General features: G+C 35.9%; 2 protein-coding genes across 2 annotated transcripts; one reads left to right on the top strand and one right to left on the bottom strand.

Moving 5' to 3' along the window:
• Positions 1–3,283: 3,283 nt before the first annotated feature.
• Positions 3,284–9,463, bottom strand: wars1 (tryptophanyl-tRNA synthetase 1). Its single transcript, XM_015057335.1, has 11 exons — positions 9,357–9,463; positions 8,945–9,068; positions 8,027–8,243; positions 7,826–7,934; positions 6,776–6,895; positions 6,476–6,658; positions 6,297–6,397; positions 5,026–5,138; positions 4,772–4,945; positions 4,200–4,340; positions 3,284–4,127 (listed from the first exon to the last, which is right to left on the bottom strand). The coding sequence occupies exons 2-11, from the start codon at positions 9,056–9,058 to the stop codon at positions 3,969–3,971; spliced, it is 1,431 nt and encodes a 476-aa protein (XP_014912821.1). The 5' UTR covers positions 9,059–9,068; positions 9,357–9,463; the 3' UTR covers positions 3,284–3,968.
• A 252-nt stretch (positions 9,464–9,715) lies between these two features.
• LOC106962734 (WD repeat-containing protein 25-like) lies at positions 9,716–12,305 on the top strand. The gene is made up of 2 exons (XM_015057309.1): positions 9,716–9,801; positions 11,399–12,305. Exon 2 carries the CDS (start codon positions 11,411–11,413, stop codon positions 12,035–12,037), a length of 627 nt encoding a protein of 208 aa, XP_014912795.1. The 5' UTR covers positions 9,716–9,801; positions 11,399–11,410; the 3' UTR covers positions 12,038–12,305.
• Positions 12,306–14,685: the final 2,380 nt, after the last annotated feature.

The following is a 14,685-nucleotide window of genomic DNA, read 5'->3' as shown; positions in this document are numbered from 1 at the left end:
GTTTTGCATTTTAGCCCTTTTTGCAATATAAAAAGCACCACAAACAACAAAAGATTTCTCAGTGAAGAACAGAACGACTTGCTGCTAACAGTGCAGAACAGTGAGATCTGCTAAGTTACTGATTAGTTGGCAGGACTTTTTAAACAAGCATTACTATTTTTAAATGTTATTAATTAACTTATCTGTTTATTTTTATGTCTTCTGTTTAAGGACAAACACTTCTGTTTGGTGTTTTGGTTCCTCCAAGAAGCCAGCGGTGAAATCTAGCTTTTGTTCAGTGATTCATGGAAAGTCCTTTATTTTCTCAGTTTATCAGCGCGGTAGAGTTTTGATTCCCAAACTGGAGAGGATGAGAGTGTTTATTCTGTTTTTACTGGGATACATGAAGACTTCATGTCTCGAAAGTGGGTTGGGTTTTTTCTAGAACACTTAATTGTGAAAAAAAAAGTCAGATATTTGTCTTCATCACATTTTTTGTTTACTTATAATCAATGATAGTTTTTTTTTATTCAATTGGTGACATTAGTTGTGTTTTTATTACAAATGTGCACAAAACTTTGTAAAATTTCCGCTAATATAAAAAAAGACCCACACATTCGCAGCATTTCCGTTAAATAAGAAACACAATTAAACCAACACCTGAATAAGTTTAGCTTTTTTTAACAGAACATGCCATGTTCCTCCTGTCGTCTTCTTCGCTGTTTCCGTTTGTAGTAAAATCCAGTTGTTTGTCACATGACTCGTGTGGCACGAAAAAATGCAGTTTTTAATAATAATACTCAAATTTATATAGCGCTTTTTAGGACTCTCAAATTGTATGTCAAAATAAATAAATAAGGATACCTGTAGTGAAATAAATAACAATAATAATAATATTATGCCATTGCTGCCAGGTAAAAGTGTTTGTTTGTTTGAAGTACATTAAAACCCTGCATTCTGGTACAACACCAAACTTTGTTGCTTCCTAAAAAACAAAAGGCATAAAATAATAAAAAAATGTTCTTCTGTGCTCATAATTTTTAAGGTTTACCATTTTTTGGATTCAACTTTTCTACTTGTTGAATGAAACTAGTCCAACATGTCATCATACAGTGTGAAAAAGAACCGTCCCATTCAGATTTCTTCTGTTCTTATTGTTTTGTCACACAAATATAGCCTAAATAAAGCAAAACACAGTTGTCTAACAATGATATTATGTATTTATTTTCACATTTAGATGTGACAAAAAAAGCAACAACAGAAGGAATCTATGTGATAGATTACAGTTTTTACAGCGCTGAGATGCACAGTAATATACGACACAGCTGAAAATGGGATTTCATAAGTGCTAATTTAATTTAAGCTTCATGCGTTCCTGTTTCTTCAACAAAATATAGGTTTAAAACTGCGCTAATAAGGAATATAAATTATTTTTGAATTACATAGCAACATCAGAGAACATCTTAAGAATGTAATGTCACAAATAAGCAGTCGCTGGCTGTTACCTAGCAACCCCAGCAAAGCCCGACCGTTACCTAGCAACCCCAGCGAGAGATAACTTTCTGACCAGGTTTGTACATTATGTGGAATGATATTGTTTGGATTATAAAAATTGTGTATGCATGTTAATTTCACTCATTTTACTGGATCTGCTTGTTAAAACACAAATCTTTGCTTTATTTAATCATTTATTTTTTTCTTCTTTTTACATTAATCAGTTTTGGACCTGGACATCATCAGGTCTTTATTTTGTGTAGGCAGTGCACTGACATACAGTGTTTGAAGTTTATACACTCATGAGCATAAATGCAGTTAATTTGGGCTTTTTAATGATCCATTTGAATTATTTTTTCTCGTGGATTGGATGACAAACTGAAATTATTTTTAAAAACAAGAATCAGCTGAACATGTTTTAATTCTTTAATCAACAGAGGTTAAAAAATGTACATACGCGTTTAGTTAAATGTTAAATGCAGAGAAACTACCTTGTTTTCTCAGTCATCATTCTGGATGGATATGCGATTACTATTTTTATTTTTCATTATATGCGTTTATTTACACCTTTCTGACCAAAACACCACTCATCCAATTTTATGGGACCTTTAAAAACAAAAGCCGATAAGGGAAAAGCAGCTTAAAAAACTACTTTTACAACTGTTTGTATGATTTGTGTTTTTAATATTACTAGTTCGACTTACCTCACCTGGGATTGGCGGTTTTTGATATGGGCAGTATAATAGAAAATTTCATTTTTACCATTATTTCATTTTTGATGGAACTGATGACACTTTTTACCATTTATTTACCGATTATATCTGCTGTGCTTTTGTATTTCTGCAAGGTGTGTTTTTCCATTAAAGAAGTTTCCAGATAATGTTTAGATGTTTCTGCAGCTGTGACAGCAGAAGAGACCTGAAGACATCTTGGGTAAAATGCTTGGTCTGGAAATTGGACTGACATGTGTGGAATGTAGTTTTTACCCTGGTTTGACCTGAACCCAGGAGTAACTGACAAAGAAGAATTAGAAGTTTCTCCTGAAATCCTTATCAGCTCTTTCCTGCCATAAAACCGTCCCCTCCAAGAGGTGAGGGACGGTTCATGAGGTGGGGGTCAGGATTGTCTCTGTGGTCCATCTGGCAGTAGAGATAAGATCAGACTTTGGGTGGGTCTATATAAATGGAAATAAATATTCAAACTTCATCAATTTGGACAAGCCAAATGCTTTCTAGAGAGAAGTTTTATGATCTTATAAGAAATACTGAGTGACAGATTTAATAGGCCCAAGAACACTGTGAAAACAGTTAAGTATAGTGATTATACTTATACTTAACCTTTAGCATAATGGCTAAACCATTATGCTAAAGGTTTAGCCATTGTAGTTAAAAAAGGGACTGAATTTCCACCATAAAAAGTTTTAAAATTTGGGGACTTTTTATTTTTCTTATTTCTGACATTACTCTCAAATTTAGATTTTCTTTCTAGCAGATTTTCAAGCTCAGAAATTTCCATCCGTTTTCTTGCATTTTCTTAAACTGATCTACGATTGCTCTAATATGCAGTCATGGGTTCTTGCCTGTGGTGGAGAATTGCACAGAGCAGCTAGAATATCTTAGCACAGGGGTGTCCAAACTTTTTGTCACATGGGTCAAAAATATTGAGTCAAAATCAAGTAAATATAGTCATCAGATTTTCTTTTTGTTTGTGTAGGACACAGATGTTATTCATTGTTGATCCAAAACCTGAAAAAGGATTTTGCATGTTTGCTGTATTAAAATAAAATCATACAGTCTTGAAATTATTTTGTGCTGCTGCACAGAAAAAAGTTGTATAATTCTTTAATTCAGTGCCACAAAAATGTCAGTTTGCACTTTGGACACCCATGACTCATATTTCTTCAATAGGAACAATACTTTGATATAAACATCATAATTGTGTTTTAAATGCATGGAGTGGGTAACATGAAGCTTTTGAAGCAAAGCCTCGATCCATTAGATTTTTTTTTGGTGCTTAACCATCTGATTTATATTAATGCAAACATTTTTTCAAAAGTATAACATTGATTCTATCTTTACACCCAATTCTGTTTTCCTAAAAATTAATTTCAATTATGTGCTGCACGACGTTCAACTCTGAAAAAACATACAAAATGCATCATTAAAAGCCCAAAACGTAATCACAACCTTCATTGCTTTGTTTCTAGAACATTAGGACCAATAACAAAGCATTAGTGGCTCAAACTGTGAACGTATTAGTGTGATAATACAGGGTTGCGTTCACTGATGTGAGAAGTTAAATTTTCACAGAAGACTTCCGAAGCGGATGATTTTTGTTTGTCTTTAAGCAGGATTCAGAAAACATGCCTTTCACTTTCACTCCTCAACAACAATATGTGCATTTGCTGCAGCATGAGCAGTTTTTCTGTTTGCTCCCATTACAGATGACTTCAAATGGAGAAAAAAAGCTGAGCAAAATAAACACGGATCTGTGAGCTACAAGTTAAAATTTAAAGGCCTGGGTGTCATGAACTGCTTCACTAAATCATCTGTGACTTGTTTGCGTCTCTCTTGATGCTGCGCAATCATCGGCTGCAGAGTCTCAATCAAGATCTTCTTCAGTTCGCCTGTTAGCAGAGCGCCGCTTGTGTAGTCCTGCAGAGAGACGACGATGAGTAGGATTAGATGGAAGATGGATTTAAAAAAAAAGTCTGTTTTCTTCCTCACCTGTCTGATTTTCTCCAGCTGCTCATCATCCTCAAGGAAGAAAGTCAAATACATGAAGGAGACGTCTACATCTGCGTTCCCGCCGTACTTCCTGTGTTCCTCCACCGTGTCCTTCCCTCCAGAAAACGCATGTTTGTTAATCTGTAGGGAATAATCAGAGGTGAGGGTGTTAAAGTGAACTCTGATGCAGTTTGAATGCACAAGTGAATGCAAGCAGATTGGAAAAAACTCTGAAAGCAGGAAGTGGACTAAAATGCAGGGAATTCTGGGTAAAAAACATACATGCTGGCTTAGTGAAAGAAGTAGAAATTATTTGATATTTTTTAACAAAGACAAAAAAGAAATCATACAACCACTAAAATCTGACACCACTCCATTTTTGTTTAGATTTTGAAAGAGAGGAAGTTATCTTCTTCAATGCTTCTTGATGCAGAGCTCCCACAGGCGAGGAGGGGAACAGATGTTTCATTTAGTTTGGTTCGTTTGATGCAGTGTGAAATCGAACCGCAGCAGCTAAAAATGTAAAATGTTACACTGTCACCAGAGTACCAGGTGAAAACACCCTAAATCACCTTGTTCTTGATCTGCTTCGGCGTGTCAGTGAGGAATATGGAGGAGTTGGCATCGCTGGCGCTCATCTTCGTCTGCGCCCCCTGCAGGGCAGGGAAGAAAGTGGAATGCAGCAGGGCTGGTTTCGGGTAACCAATCCTCGGAGCAACATCGCGGGTCATCCTGAAGTAGGGGTCCTGTGTGACGGACAGAAAAACAAATTATTTTGTACAATAAACATATCTGTGCATTCCTTCCTCCATCTCGTGGTTCTGACCTGATCAATGGCACAGGGGATGAGGCACTGTATGTCTTTTCTGCTTCCGAAAACATGAGGGAAGGAGTTACTGAAGGATGGCGCGGCCTGGATGGCCGGGAAGCTGATCTTTCCTGGATGGAGAACAAAACACAATATCTGTTCAAACGTATACTTGGAAAATACGAGACGCTTAACAGATTTGCTAATCTGGAGACTGAAATCTATTCTCAAGTTAATCTAAACAGGCTGAATTAAAGAGTAACTAAATCCTAAATGAACTACTTTCAGAAAGATAAAGTGTCAAAGTTGGACCTTAAAGGAGACGTATTATGCAAAATTAATTTTTTGTGCTTCTGTTTGGGTCACAACTGCTTCTAAAAACTTCTAAAAAAGCTCTTAAAACAAAACTCCCAGCCTTTTATGTTTTGTGGTGTCTGGAAAATAAGCTGTTTCAAAAACCTCAGGAATGTAACCTAACAATCTCTGCCGTTACCTAGCAACCCCACCAAGGCACGGCCCGTTACCTAGCAACCCCCGCAGCTACTTCTGTAGCTCCACAGAAGTGATTAAATCCATCCATCCATTTTCTTTACACCCTAAACCGGAGTATCCGGAGAAAACACACGCATGCACAGGGAGAACATGCAAACTCCATGCAGAAAGACCAGAACCTTCTTGCTGCAAGGCAACAGCTCTACCAACTGCGCCACTGTGCAGCCTGTACAGTGATTAAATGGCAAAGACAAACATCGTCCAGTCAACTGGCGACAAATTCGCACTTATCCATGACAGACGCAAAAAAAGTGAGCTTGCTAGCTAGTTAGCCTTTTTAGTTTTTCCTCCTCTGTCTGTTTCCACTGTAGGAACCAGAACCAATGGTTCCTGCTCATATTGCTGTTAATGTAACTTTGCTGGTTAACAAGTGTATATTAGCAGCTAGCTACAAGTAGCATCAACCGCCCCGAGTCACAGAACGTAAATAATAAGCTACCAAAAGGTTTGCCTGACTGAAAAGTCCATGAGAAATAGACTACATAGAATATACAAAATTAAATTGTAATTAAAGTATCTATGGCCAGCCTACCTTTTTTTAATTAAAGACATTTGAAAGCTTTAATTTTAGACAAACGAGTTTAAGACTTATTTCAGACCCGTGATTAACGTATTTAATGCCAATTTACCTTCTTTTAAATTAATTCAAGAAATTTTAAGGCCTTAATTTTAGATGTATGCATTAAAGACTTTTTAAATCTGCGTGGTCAGTCATTTCACTGTTTTCAGCTGCTTACCGATGCAATCGCTGTCCGTGAAGCCAAAGATGCCTTTAACCTGGTTAAACGTCACATGCTTCTGGATCTTCACCACATTTCGGTAGAACTCAGGGGAGGAACTGAAGTAAAAAACAAACAACACTATAAAACACTATAATCTGACAGTGTTCTCTCTTTAGTCTCCAGTTTTGTTTTACCCCATGTAGTCGAGATCAGAGAAGATGAAGGTCTTGTTGATGTCGAAGCCACAGGCGATTATGTCCTTGGCGTTTTCTATGGCAAAGCGGTGGCATTCTTCAACAGTCAGGTCCTTCCACAGGTACTTCTCGTCATCTGTCAGCTGGATCACCAGTGGGATGTCGAACACATCCTGGAGCCATCTGGAACCAGGAGTTCAGTGCAATTTGCTCCATTTTGATAGTCAGAACTGAACGTTTTGGTCGATTTTTAAATCTACGGTGTAGTAGTGACGTATTTATGCAGGGAAAAAAACTCACTTAGTGAAGATAAAAGGGATGAGGTGACCAACATGCATGGCCTCTGAGGACGGCCCTCTGCCAGTGTACAGGTAGAACGACTTGTGCTTCTCGTATGCATCCAGAACCTGATGCATATCTCTGCAGAGCAAAGGGAGAAAAATTAAGTTTATTCTTCTGTATCCAATAATAATTCGCTGTGATTTTATTTTGTCAACACAAAGTAGTGCAAAGAGGGAAATGAAATGCTTTTAGTGTTGAACCTTCTTTGATCTGTTTCACTGTATAAAATTTACAGCAGTAAAGTTGAATTGTGTCTGATTTTATCGTAATAAATATTCAGCGTTACAGTAAAAAAATGAAAACAACATGAATAGCAAGAAAAAGAAATGTATAGTCCTGTTTCAGTTGGTTACAAGGCAGAAGGGGACACAAAATATTTGTTTATGTTGTTTATCATTTATTGTGATAAATTTCTTCTACCAGATGCAACTGCAGTGAAAACTGGTGAATATATAATAAACTAGACCAAGTATTTTTGGTCTAGTTTATTGTGCAAATATCTTAGTGTACTTAAAATAAGACAAAACTAACTCATAAGTAACTTTTAAGCAAGATATAGGAGCTTGTTTTAAGTCAATAATTCCTTAAAATTGCAGAAGAAATATTAGTTGCATTGACACAATATGATACTTAACACAAAACATTTTTCCCTTGTTATAAGTGAAATAATCTGCCAATGGAACTAGTGTTTTTTCATCAATATTAAGGAATCACTGACTTAAAACAAATTCATATATCTTCCTGAAAAGTTAATCATAAGTTAGTTTCGTCTTATTTTAAGTGTACTTAGATGTTTGCACAATAAATTAGACCAAAAATACTTGGTGAGATTTTGTGTTTTTGAAGTGAGGAAGCTGGAAACACTCGGAAATCATTTTTATTTCCTAAAGATGTGGAAAAATTATGCCAATCGCACTAAAATAGACCATACTGAAGTTCATAGTTGTAATATGAAAAGGTTGTATTAATGTGATTAATATGCCAGTTATTAATTAGAAAAACAAACACCTGTGTGAGAAGAAAACTCCTCTTCGTAGAAAGCGATGTGGTTTCTGTCCACAAACCTTCTCTATTCTATCCACCAGCTCCTGGTCGATCTTACTGCTCCCAAACCTCACTAATAAATAAAAATAAAAATAAGACAATGTTTATCAATCCGCCATGATGGATTACCCCTCCAGTCAGACTTAAAGCTAACTGGACTCTCACCTATTAATTTGTCATAATCGACTCCCTTGGCGTTGGTGGTTGAAACGGTCCATGGATCCACCGTGTCGTCCTCACCGGCGACATCTGCTGCCGGGCCGTTGTTCGGCGCAGCATCGTTCTCTGACGGTGGACATCCTGCTTTGTAGTCGTGACCTGTCATCTGTTTGTAGTCCATTTTCAGCTTCAGTAGCAGCTGGACAGCAGTGTCAACCTCAGTCTGTAGAAAAATAAATAAAATGGGCAAAAAAAAAAAAAAAATCATCTATTAGGCTAAAAATTAACAACAAAACTGAGTAAGATTATCTATATTTTTATCCTTAATTCAATATTATCTTTTATGTTATAATGAAAGGACGGGCATTTGTTCATCACTGAAAGATCAGATGGTAATTAAATATATATATATATATATATATATATATATATATATATATATATATATATATATATATATATATATATATATATATATATATATATGCCCTGTTTCCTTCAATGTCTAGAAACAGGAGAAGAGATCAATTAAAATCTCATTCACTTTTAAAATTTCTGTTACTGATAAAAAACAAACAAATCTAGTTTTCCTACAGCTTGTTCATGTCCAAATTTTACATTTTTCCAGTGTTAAGTTCTCAGTTCTTTTCAGTCAATTTTTACAGTACAAATATAACAGTGTACCGTAAATTCAAGGTGGATAAATCCAGCTTTAAAAATGGAAGTTGCAAAAATCATGGAGCAGACTGATGACTCACTCCCAAATATGTCTTATATACAAACACTATATAAACACCATGTCGATAAATGATGAGACAGACTACATCCCCTTTTTGGAAATATTTATTTTACGGTTGTTGATTAACTTTCCTAAGCAGGAAGAAAATCATTTTTATTATTCTTTTTGTTGGAAATGTGCCTTACTTTATCAGCTTTGGCTGACTTCAGGGACCTCACTTTTACCCCTTGTTCGCTGAGTTTCTCATAAAGCTCCATGGGAGTGCTGGCTCCTTCCACATCTCCTTGGCAGTCTGTCATCTCCTTCACCCTGACATGATGTTAAAACAATTAAACAAATGTTACAATCAGTCTTTAAACAGAAAAATAAAACAGATTTAAAGCTCTGATATCTCTATATTTCCTCCTTCCGTAGCACAGAAGGCTCCCATATGTGAGCATTTATCAAAGCTAGCTTGGTAAATCTGGCTAATCGTTGCTAAAACTCTCCATCAAAATGAGAAAATTGACAGTTGGCGGGTTCCTAAATTAAAAAACTATTGAGCTTAAAGGCATGTCAAAGAAATATCCGGTTAGTTTCTCTGTTTTTCTATCATACCGTTAAGCTGACAGCTCCCTCATTCAACTTGCATCAGCCTGTAAAGAGCCCGGTGTCCGGATTTACTTCTTCCCCGTTCAAACACGCCGTGTTCGAAAGGTTCCGGTCATCACGAATCCGCGCAGTCAAGAAATGTGGTCTAATTCCTACAAATGTTATCAGGAGAATACAAAAGATCCATGCTATTTTGTTCATAACAAAAAAATACTAAAGATATTTCAGAAATTATAATTTTTATGAGGAGAAAGTGCCTTTTTCTGGTTCCTACCCACTGGTTTCAAAATAAAAGCTTTTAAACGTAGAAAGGCGCTTTCCCGATAGGAACAAAACGAAACAATGCTTTTATTCTGAAATTCTCTCACTGACATTATTTTTGCGGGATGTTAAACAAAACAAACTAACATAAACGCCACGGAGAGAAATCAAGGTCTTCTCCAAAGTTCAGGTACAACAACGAAGCGCAATTATTCATCTGCTTTTATTTTCTGTTATTAGCTCGTAAACTGGAAAGGAAAACTATGAACGTTAGCTGGATCTGATAGCTGCTAGCTAATAAATATGAAAAGCTTTGAGACAGCAGACATTGCTAGTATATAACAAGCACGCTAAATTTACAAATATGGATGTATATATTGTCACATTTCAGCTACAAGCTCAAGTTAATTTAATTTTATTGTGATTTATGGCATAGACCAACAGAAATATGCACCTAGAAGCAAAATTACCGCTTCTAAATGTGATATTTTCATTTATTATTAGTAAACATGTCTGGGGGAAAAATACCACACATAAAGCAAAAAACTGGCTTAGTTGTTGGTGATGAAGATACTTGATCGCCAACTACAATATAAAATGAAACGTGGTTTTAAAACATTTATCTTCCAATAAAAAAAATCTGAGAAGTGTGACCTGCATTTGTACTTCGCTTCACCCATCTTCCAGTTAAATCAGACTTCAGCTTTTCAAGTATGTACTGAAGTTAAAAAAAATAAATAAAAAACAACTTAAAATGGCTGAACTTTATTTATTTTGGAACAGCATAGTTAGGTGGGGTGATAAATATAAATGAAACGCTTTTCAGAACATTATTTGTAAGATTTGTGAAATTCCTGTATTCTTATACTTCAACTGTTGCATCATGTAATATCTTAAGGAAATCTAATAACATTTAGAAACGGTAAGTACTGGATTCATTGTGAAAGGTTTGTAGGAACTGACGTAGAAAAATCTGTCATATTTAAAACAAATTCTTCACTTACATTTATTGTTGTAGAGATTTTTAGTTGCACCTAAAATTTATTTTTGCTAAAGCTGATTATTCCTAGGCCTGCTGCAATAAGCAATAATTCAATTAATTGCATGATAAATTAAAACAAACACAATAATTTCCATTTGCGTGATTTCTTTCTACCAAAAACTGGATTACAAAACTCCTCAGTCTGGTGCTTTGGTCTCGTCTAGCCCTTTATTTTAAGGACAGTTTTGTTTACAAAGACTTCATAATTAATTTTATTTGTTGTTTTATTTATTTTGAAATTTTAATTTCCTTCAGTTACAGTGTTAAATATCCAGTAAAATGTTAAGTTTATTGATCTTTAAGAATATGTTCTTGCATTATTATGCCATTAGCATTGTGTTACTTGAAAATGGTCTCAAGACAACAATATTATCATTTATCGCAATAACTTCTGGGGTAATTTATCATCCAGTAAAAGTTGTTATCATCACAGGCCTGCTGAATAAATGTATTAAAATAAAAATTTTGACTTTAGTGTGAGATTATGCTACTGCAATGAAAGTGATTTATTTTATTAGTTTGCAACAAATCCATCCACTTTATTATATATTTTATAATTTAAAAAACCCCTCAAAATGCAAAATCCTTTGTATGTCCTATTTGAATTAATAAATTAAACATTTTCTTGTTTCTTTCTGTGATTTTATCTTTGTTGTTGTAATTGTAGGTATTGAATTGGCCACTAGATGCCGCATTTGGACCATAGATGAATTAATGAAACTTATATTTGTTTCCTTATTTTCAGTGTCAGGTGAAGATGTCTTCATTGGTGGCCTATGATGATTCAGAGGATGAGGATGAGTCCTGCGATCAGAAGGAGGAAGAACAATCAGACCCGTCTGGACTTAATAGGTTTAATTTAAAGCCCAGACCTGCAGGTTCAGAAAATGTTTTAGGACAAAGTAGCTCTTCGTTGTATGTTTACCAAAAGACACAACACTGGGATTGGGAATACCATAGTGGAAATGAAGGGAAACATTTTAAAGACAGACCTGCTTGTCTCACTTTCCCAAAAACTGTCGCTGATGGTTCAAATCCCGCTAAAAGGCGGTCATCTTCCCTCCTTGGTGTCAGACCATACATCCCAAAGAGACAGAGACAATCAGAGCAAGCAAAACAGCCTGAGGATCACCCAGAACAAAGTTTGGAGAATCCAACCAGGAAAGGTCCAGTTCTCTCAGATGTTTCACCGAAAGTGAAACCTTACCTTGGTGAAAAACCCAGATCATCAGGGACGCCTAGGAAGCTTTTAATGAGCCTGGAGGGCCACCAGGGGGCAGTCAACACGGTGCAGTGGTGCCCTGTGCCTCACATTAGCCACCTGCTGTTGTCCGCCTCCATGGACAAGACCTTTAAGGTAATGACAGCCCCCACTTACTGCTGAATTGATGACATTTAGGATGGACGGCCATGAAACACAGAACCTTTAGCCAGAACCCACCGGACTGGCCTCTGTTATTTAAACAGCCTTCAAAGCTGAATGTTATTTACTGGAATTTAAATTATGACACACTTTGTAGGCCTGCTTTATCCTGAGCAACAATTTTATTTTGCACACTTTGAATTGAAATATTTATTTATTTCCATTTGGGCGGGGGGGTAAAGAATGAAGTTTTACAATGCTATAATTTTTTACTTTTACTTCAGTAATTTTATTATTAAGTATTTCTAGTCTTACTTGAGTAAAATTTCTTAATTTTTCTACCTGCTGAATTAAGAACAAACAAGTTTTAACCAAAAATTCACCACCCACACCTGCAGTTCTTGTTAGTTTTATGTTAAAAATAATTGATTTGGAAATATTTTTGTTACATTGTAATTATATTATTTATATGAATTGCTTTAATTTTGGTCTTTAAAATATCAACATTTACACATTATATTTTGGTCAGTCTGATTATGTAATTTTAAAATTTTAAATGACTGATTTTTACATCAAGTTACTCAGTACTTGATATTTTTGCCAAATACATTTTTACACTTGAGTAATATCTTGGATGGCTACTTTTTACTTTTACTTGAGTAAAACTATGTTGAAATAGTGCTACTTTTACTTGAGTACAATTTTTGAATGAGAAAAGATTGTTTTTTAAACAAAAACATATAAATTTATGAAACACAGAATTATATATTTCAAGTGTTTATTTATTTTAATCACTTACAGGTAAATAAAACCCAAAATTCAGTTTATTACAAAACTTTAATATTACAGGATTGTTAATCCAAGTCCAGGCGCTTAAAAAAAACACCCAGCTGTCTTTTGGCAATAAATTAATGTTTTGTGGTGTCTGGAAAATTAGTCATTTCAAAAACCTCCTGAAGGCTGGGTCACATTCCACATTCCACTGTGCCGTTACCTAGCAACCCCCGCTGAACCCAGTCTGTTACCTAGCAACCTAATCAGAGCTCCAGCAGGTTTGGTCAGCTGGTTTTACTGCTGTATGCACTGCACAGTGGCTACTGGAAAAGGCAGAAAGTGTTTTGTTGTTGACTTACCATCCAGAAACCACTTGCTGCATTCTTGTTGGTTGTGCAGGCGGCACCACTTCTGCTTTTCAAAGATCTACAGTTGTATAATTGCGCATCTGTTTGCAGCCATTTTCACTTGTGAGTTTCAATGATGAGTTGGGGGCCATGGCCAGGAGCAGCTTATTAGGATTTAAAGTGACAAAGGCCTTAAATAGCTGAAAACAGGCAGAACTACAATCTCATTATTTAAGAATGATTTTGTGCAAAAAAATATAATGAACATATTTTGCATAGCCCATAGATCTTAGTTTTTTATTATAAGGAATTATACAGAGTCACCTTAAGAAGCGACCTTCCAACAACCCAGATGTGCTCATCTGGGTTGTTGATGTCTGCATCTTCTTCTTGAAATGCAGACATTACTTGTATCTGAAGTTTGATGACGTTATTCCTGTTTCAGGAGTGGCTGAACATAAGTTTGTCTTTGTGTGGTGTCTTCACCTTATGAATTTGTCCAAAACTCTTGAATGGACTTTCCCTCAGGATCTTCTCAAGGCTGTTATCGTTGTGTCTACCGCATTTTTTCCTTCCACTCAATTCTACAATAATTTGCTTAGATTCTTTTTTAATGGTTTTTTTTTTTTTTTTTTTTTTGTGGCTTACAATTGGTGAGTCAGCAATCTTTACCATGATTATGTTGACCATAATTTAGGGCTAACAATACATATTGTGATAGACACTCGATCAATTTCAATAGATTATGTTCTATTGAAATTGATCGAGTGTCAATTTCGATCAATTTCAATATTGGATAAAATATCCAATATTCTAGCAGTGGTCCCCAACCCTGGTCCTCAGTGCCCACTGTCCTGCATGTTTTAGGTGTTTCCCTGCTGCTGCACACCTGGGTTAAATGAATAGGTGACTAACTGGCTTCTGCAGCAATTGCAGGAATGCAAAGAAGGTGATGCAATCATATGAATCAGCTGTGTTGGAGTCCAGACTCATCAAAACCATGCAGGACAGCAGACCCTGAGGACCAGGGTTGGGGACCACTGTATTAAGAAATATTCACTGAACTCTGTTCCAGAACCACACAGCATTCTGGGAGATGTAGGCTGAGAAGAGGGTTTAACTGCTCAACCCACAGACATAATAAAAGAATAGACTCCACATTGGAGTCTTGTATGCAGGAAATATGGCGGCTATTTTGGAGCGGTCATCAGTCCTACTTGGCTAAAGCAAAACAGCAGAAGATGCCTCAGCACTGCTGGATATTTTTGTTCAAATTGACGGACTGTTGACGTGAGGACTCGGGGCGTAGCTTTTCATAAGTAAGATGAACAAATTATTGTTTATATTTTGTATTAGCTATAGTGCTTGGTGTAATACTGGGCCATGAAGGCTAACTGATTTATTTAGGAAACCTTCAAACATTTTTTGTATTAGTCTTTTAATTGGTCAAACAACCATCAAACAACCAAAAATAAGTTATGTGGAAATTCTAGTAATTTAAAGACCATCCATCCACCCCACCCACCCATCCATCCATCCATCCATCCA

Source organism: Poecilia latipinna, unplaced genomic scaffold (assembly GCF_001443285.1).
Source record: "Poecilia latipinna isolate Pla-1442-1.1 unplaced genomic scaffold, P_latipinna-1.0 Scaffold1454, whole genome shotgun sequence".
Lineage (NCBI taxonomy): Eukaryota > Metazoa > Chordata > Actinopteri > Cyprinodontiformes > Poeciliidae > Poecilia > Poecilia latipinna.
The sequence above is the reverse complement of the archived record's forward strand: the minus strand, read 5'-3'. Positions and strand labels throughout refer to the sequence as shown.

Excerpts from the sequence above, each read along its gene's own strand:
- LOC106962734 (XM_015057309.1), top strand. The coding sequence starts at position 11,411 with ATGTCTTCATTGGTGGCCTATGATGATTCAGAGGATGAGGATGAGTCC.
- wars1 (XM_015057335.1), bottom strand. The coding sequence starts at position 9,058 with ATGACAGACTGCCAAGGAGATGTGGAAGGAGCCAGCACTCCCATGGAG. Across the intron at positions 6,398-6,475 it reads TCTGATCTCGACTACATGGG|TTCCTCCCCTGAGTTCTACC; the intron begins GTAAAACAAAAC and ends TTTTTACTTCAG. Across the intron at positions 5,139-6,296 it reads CACGGACAGCGATTGCATCG|GAAAGATCAGCTTCCCGGCC; the intron begins GTAAGCAGCTGA and ends TTCTCCATCCAG.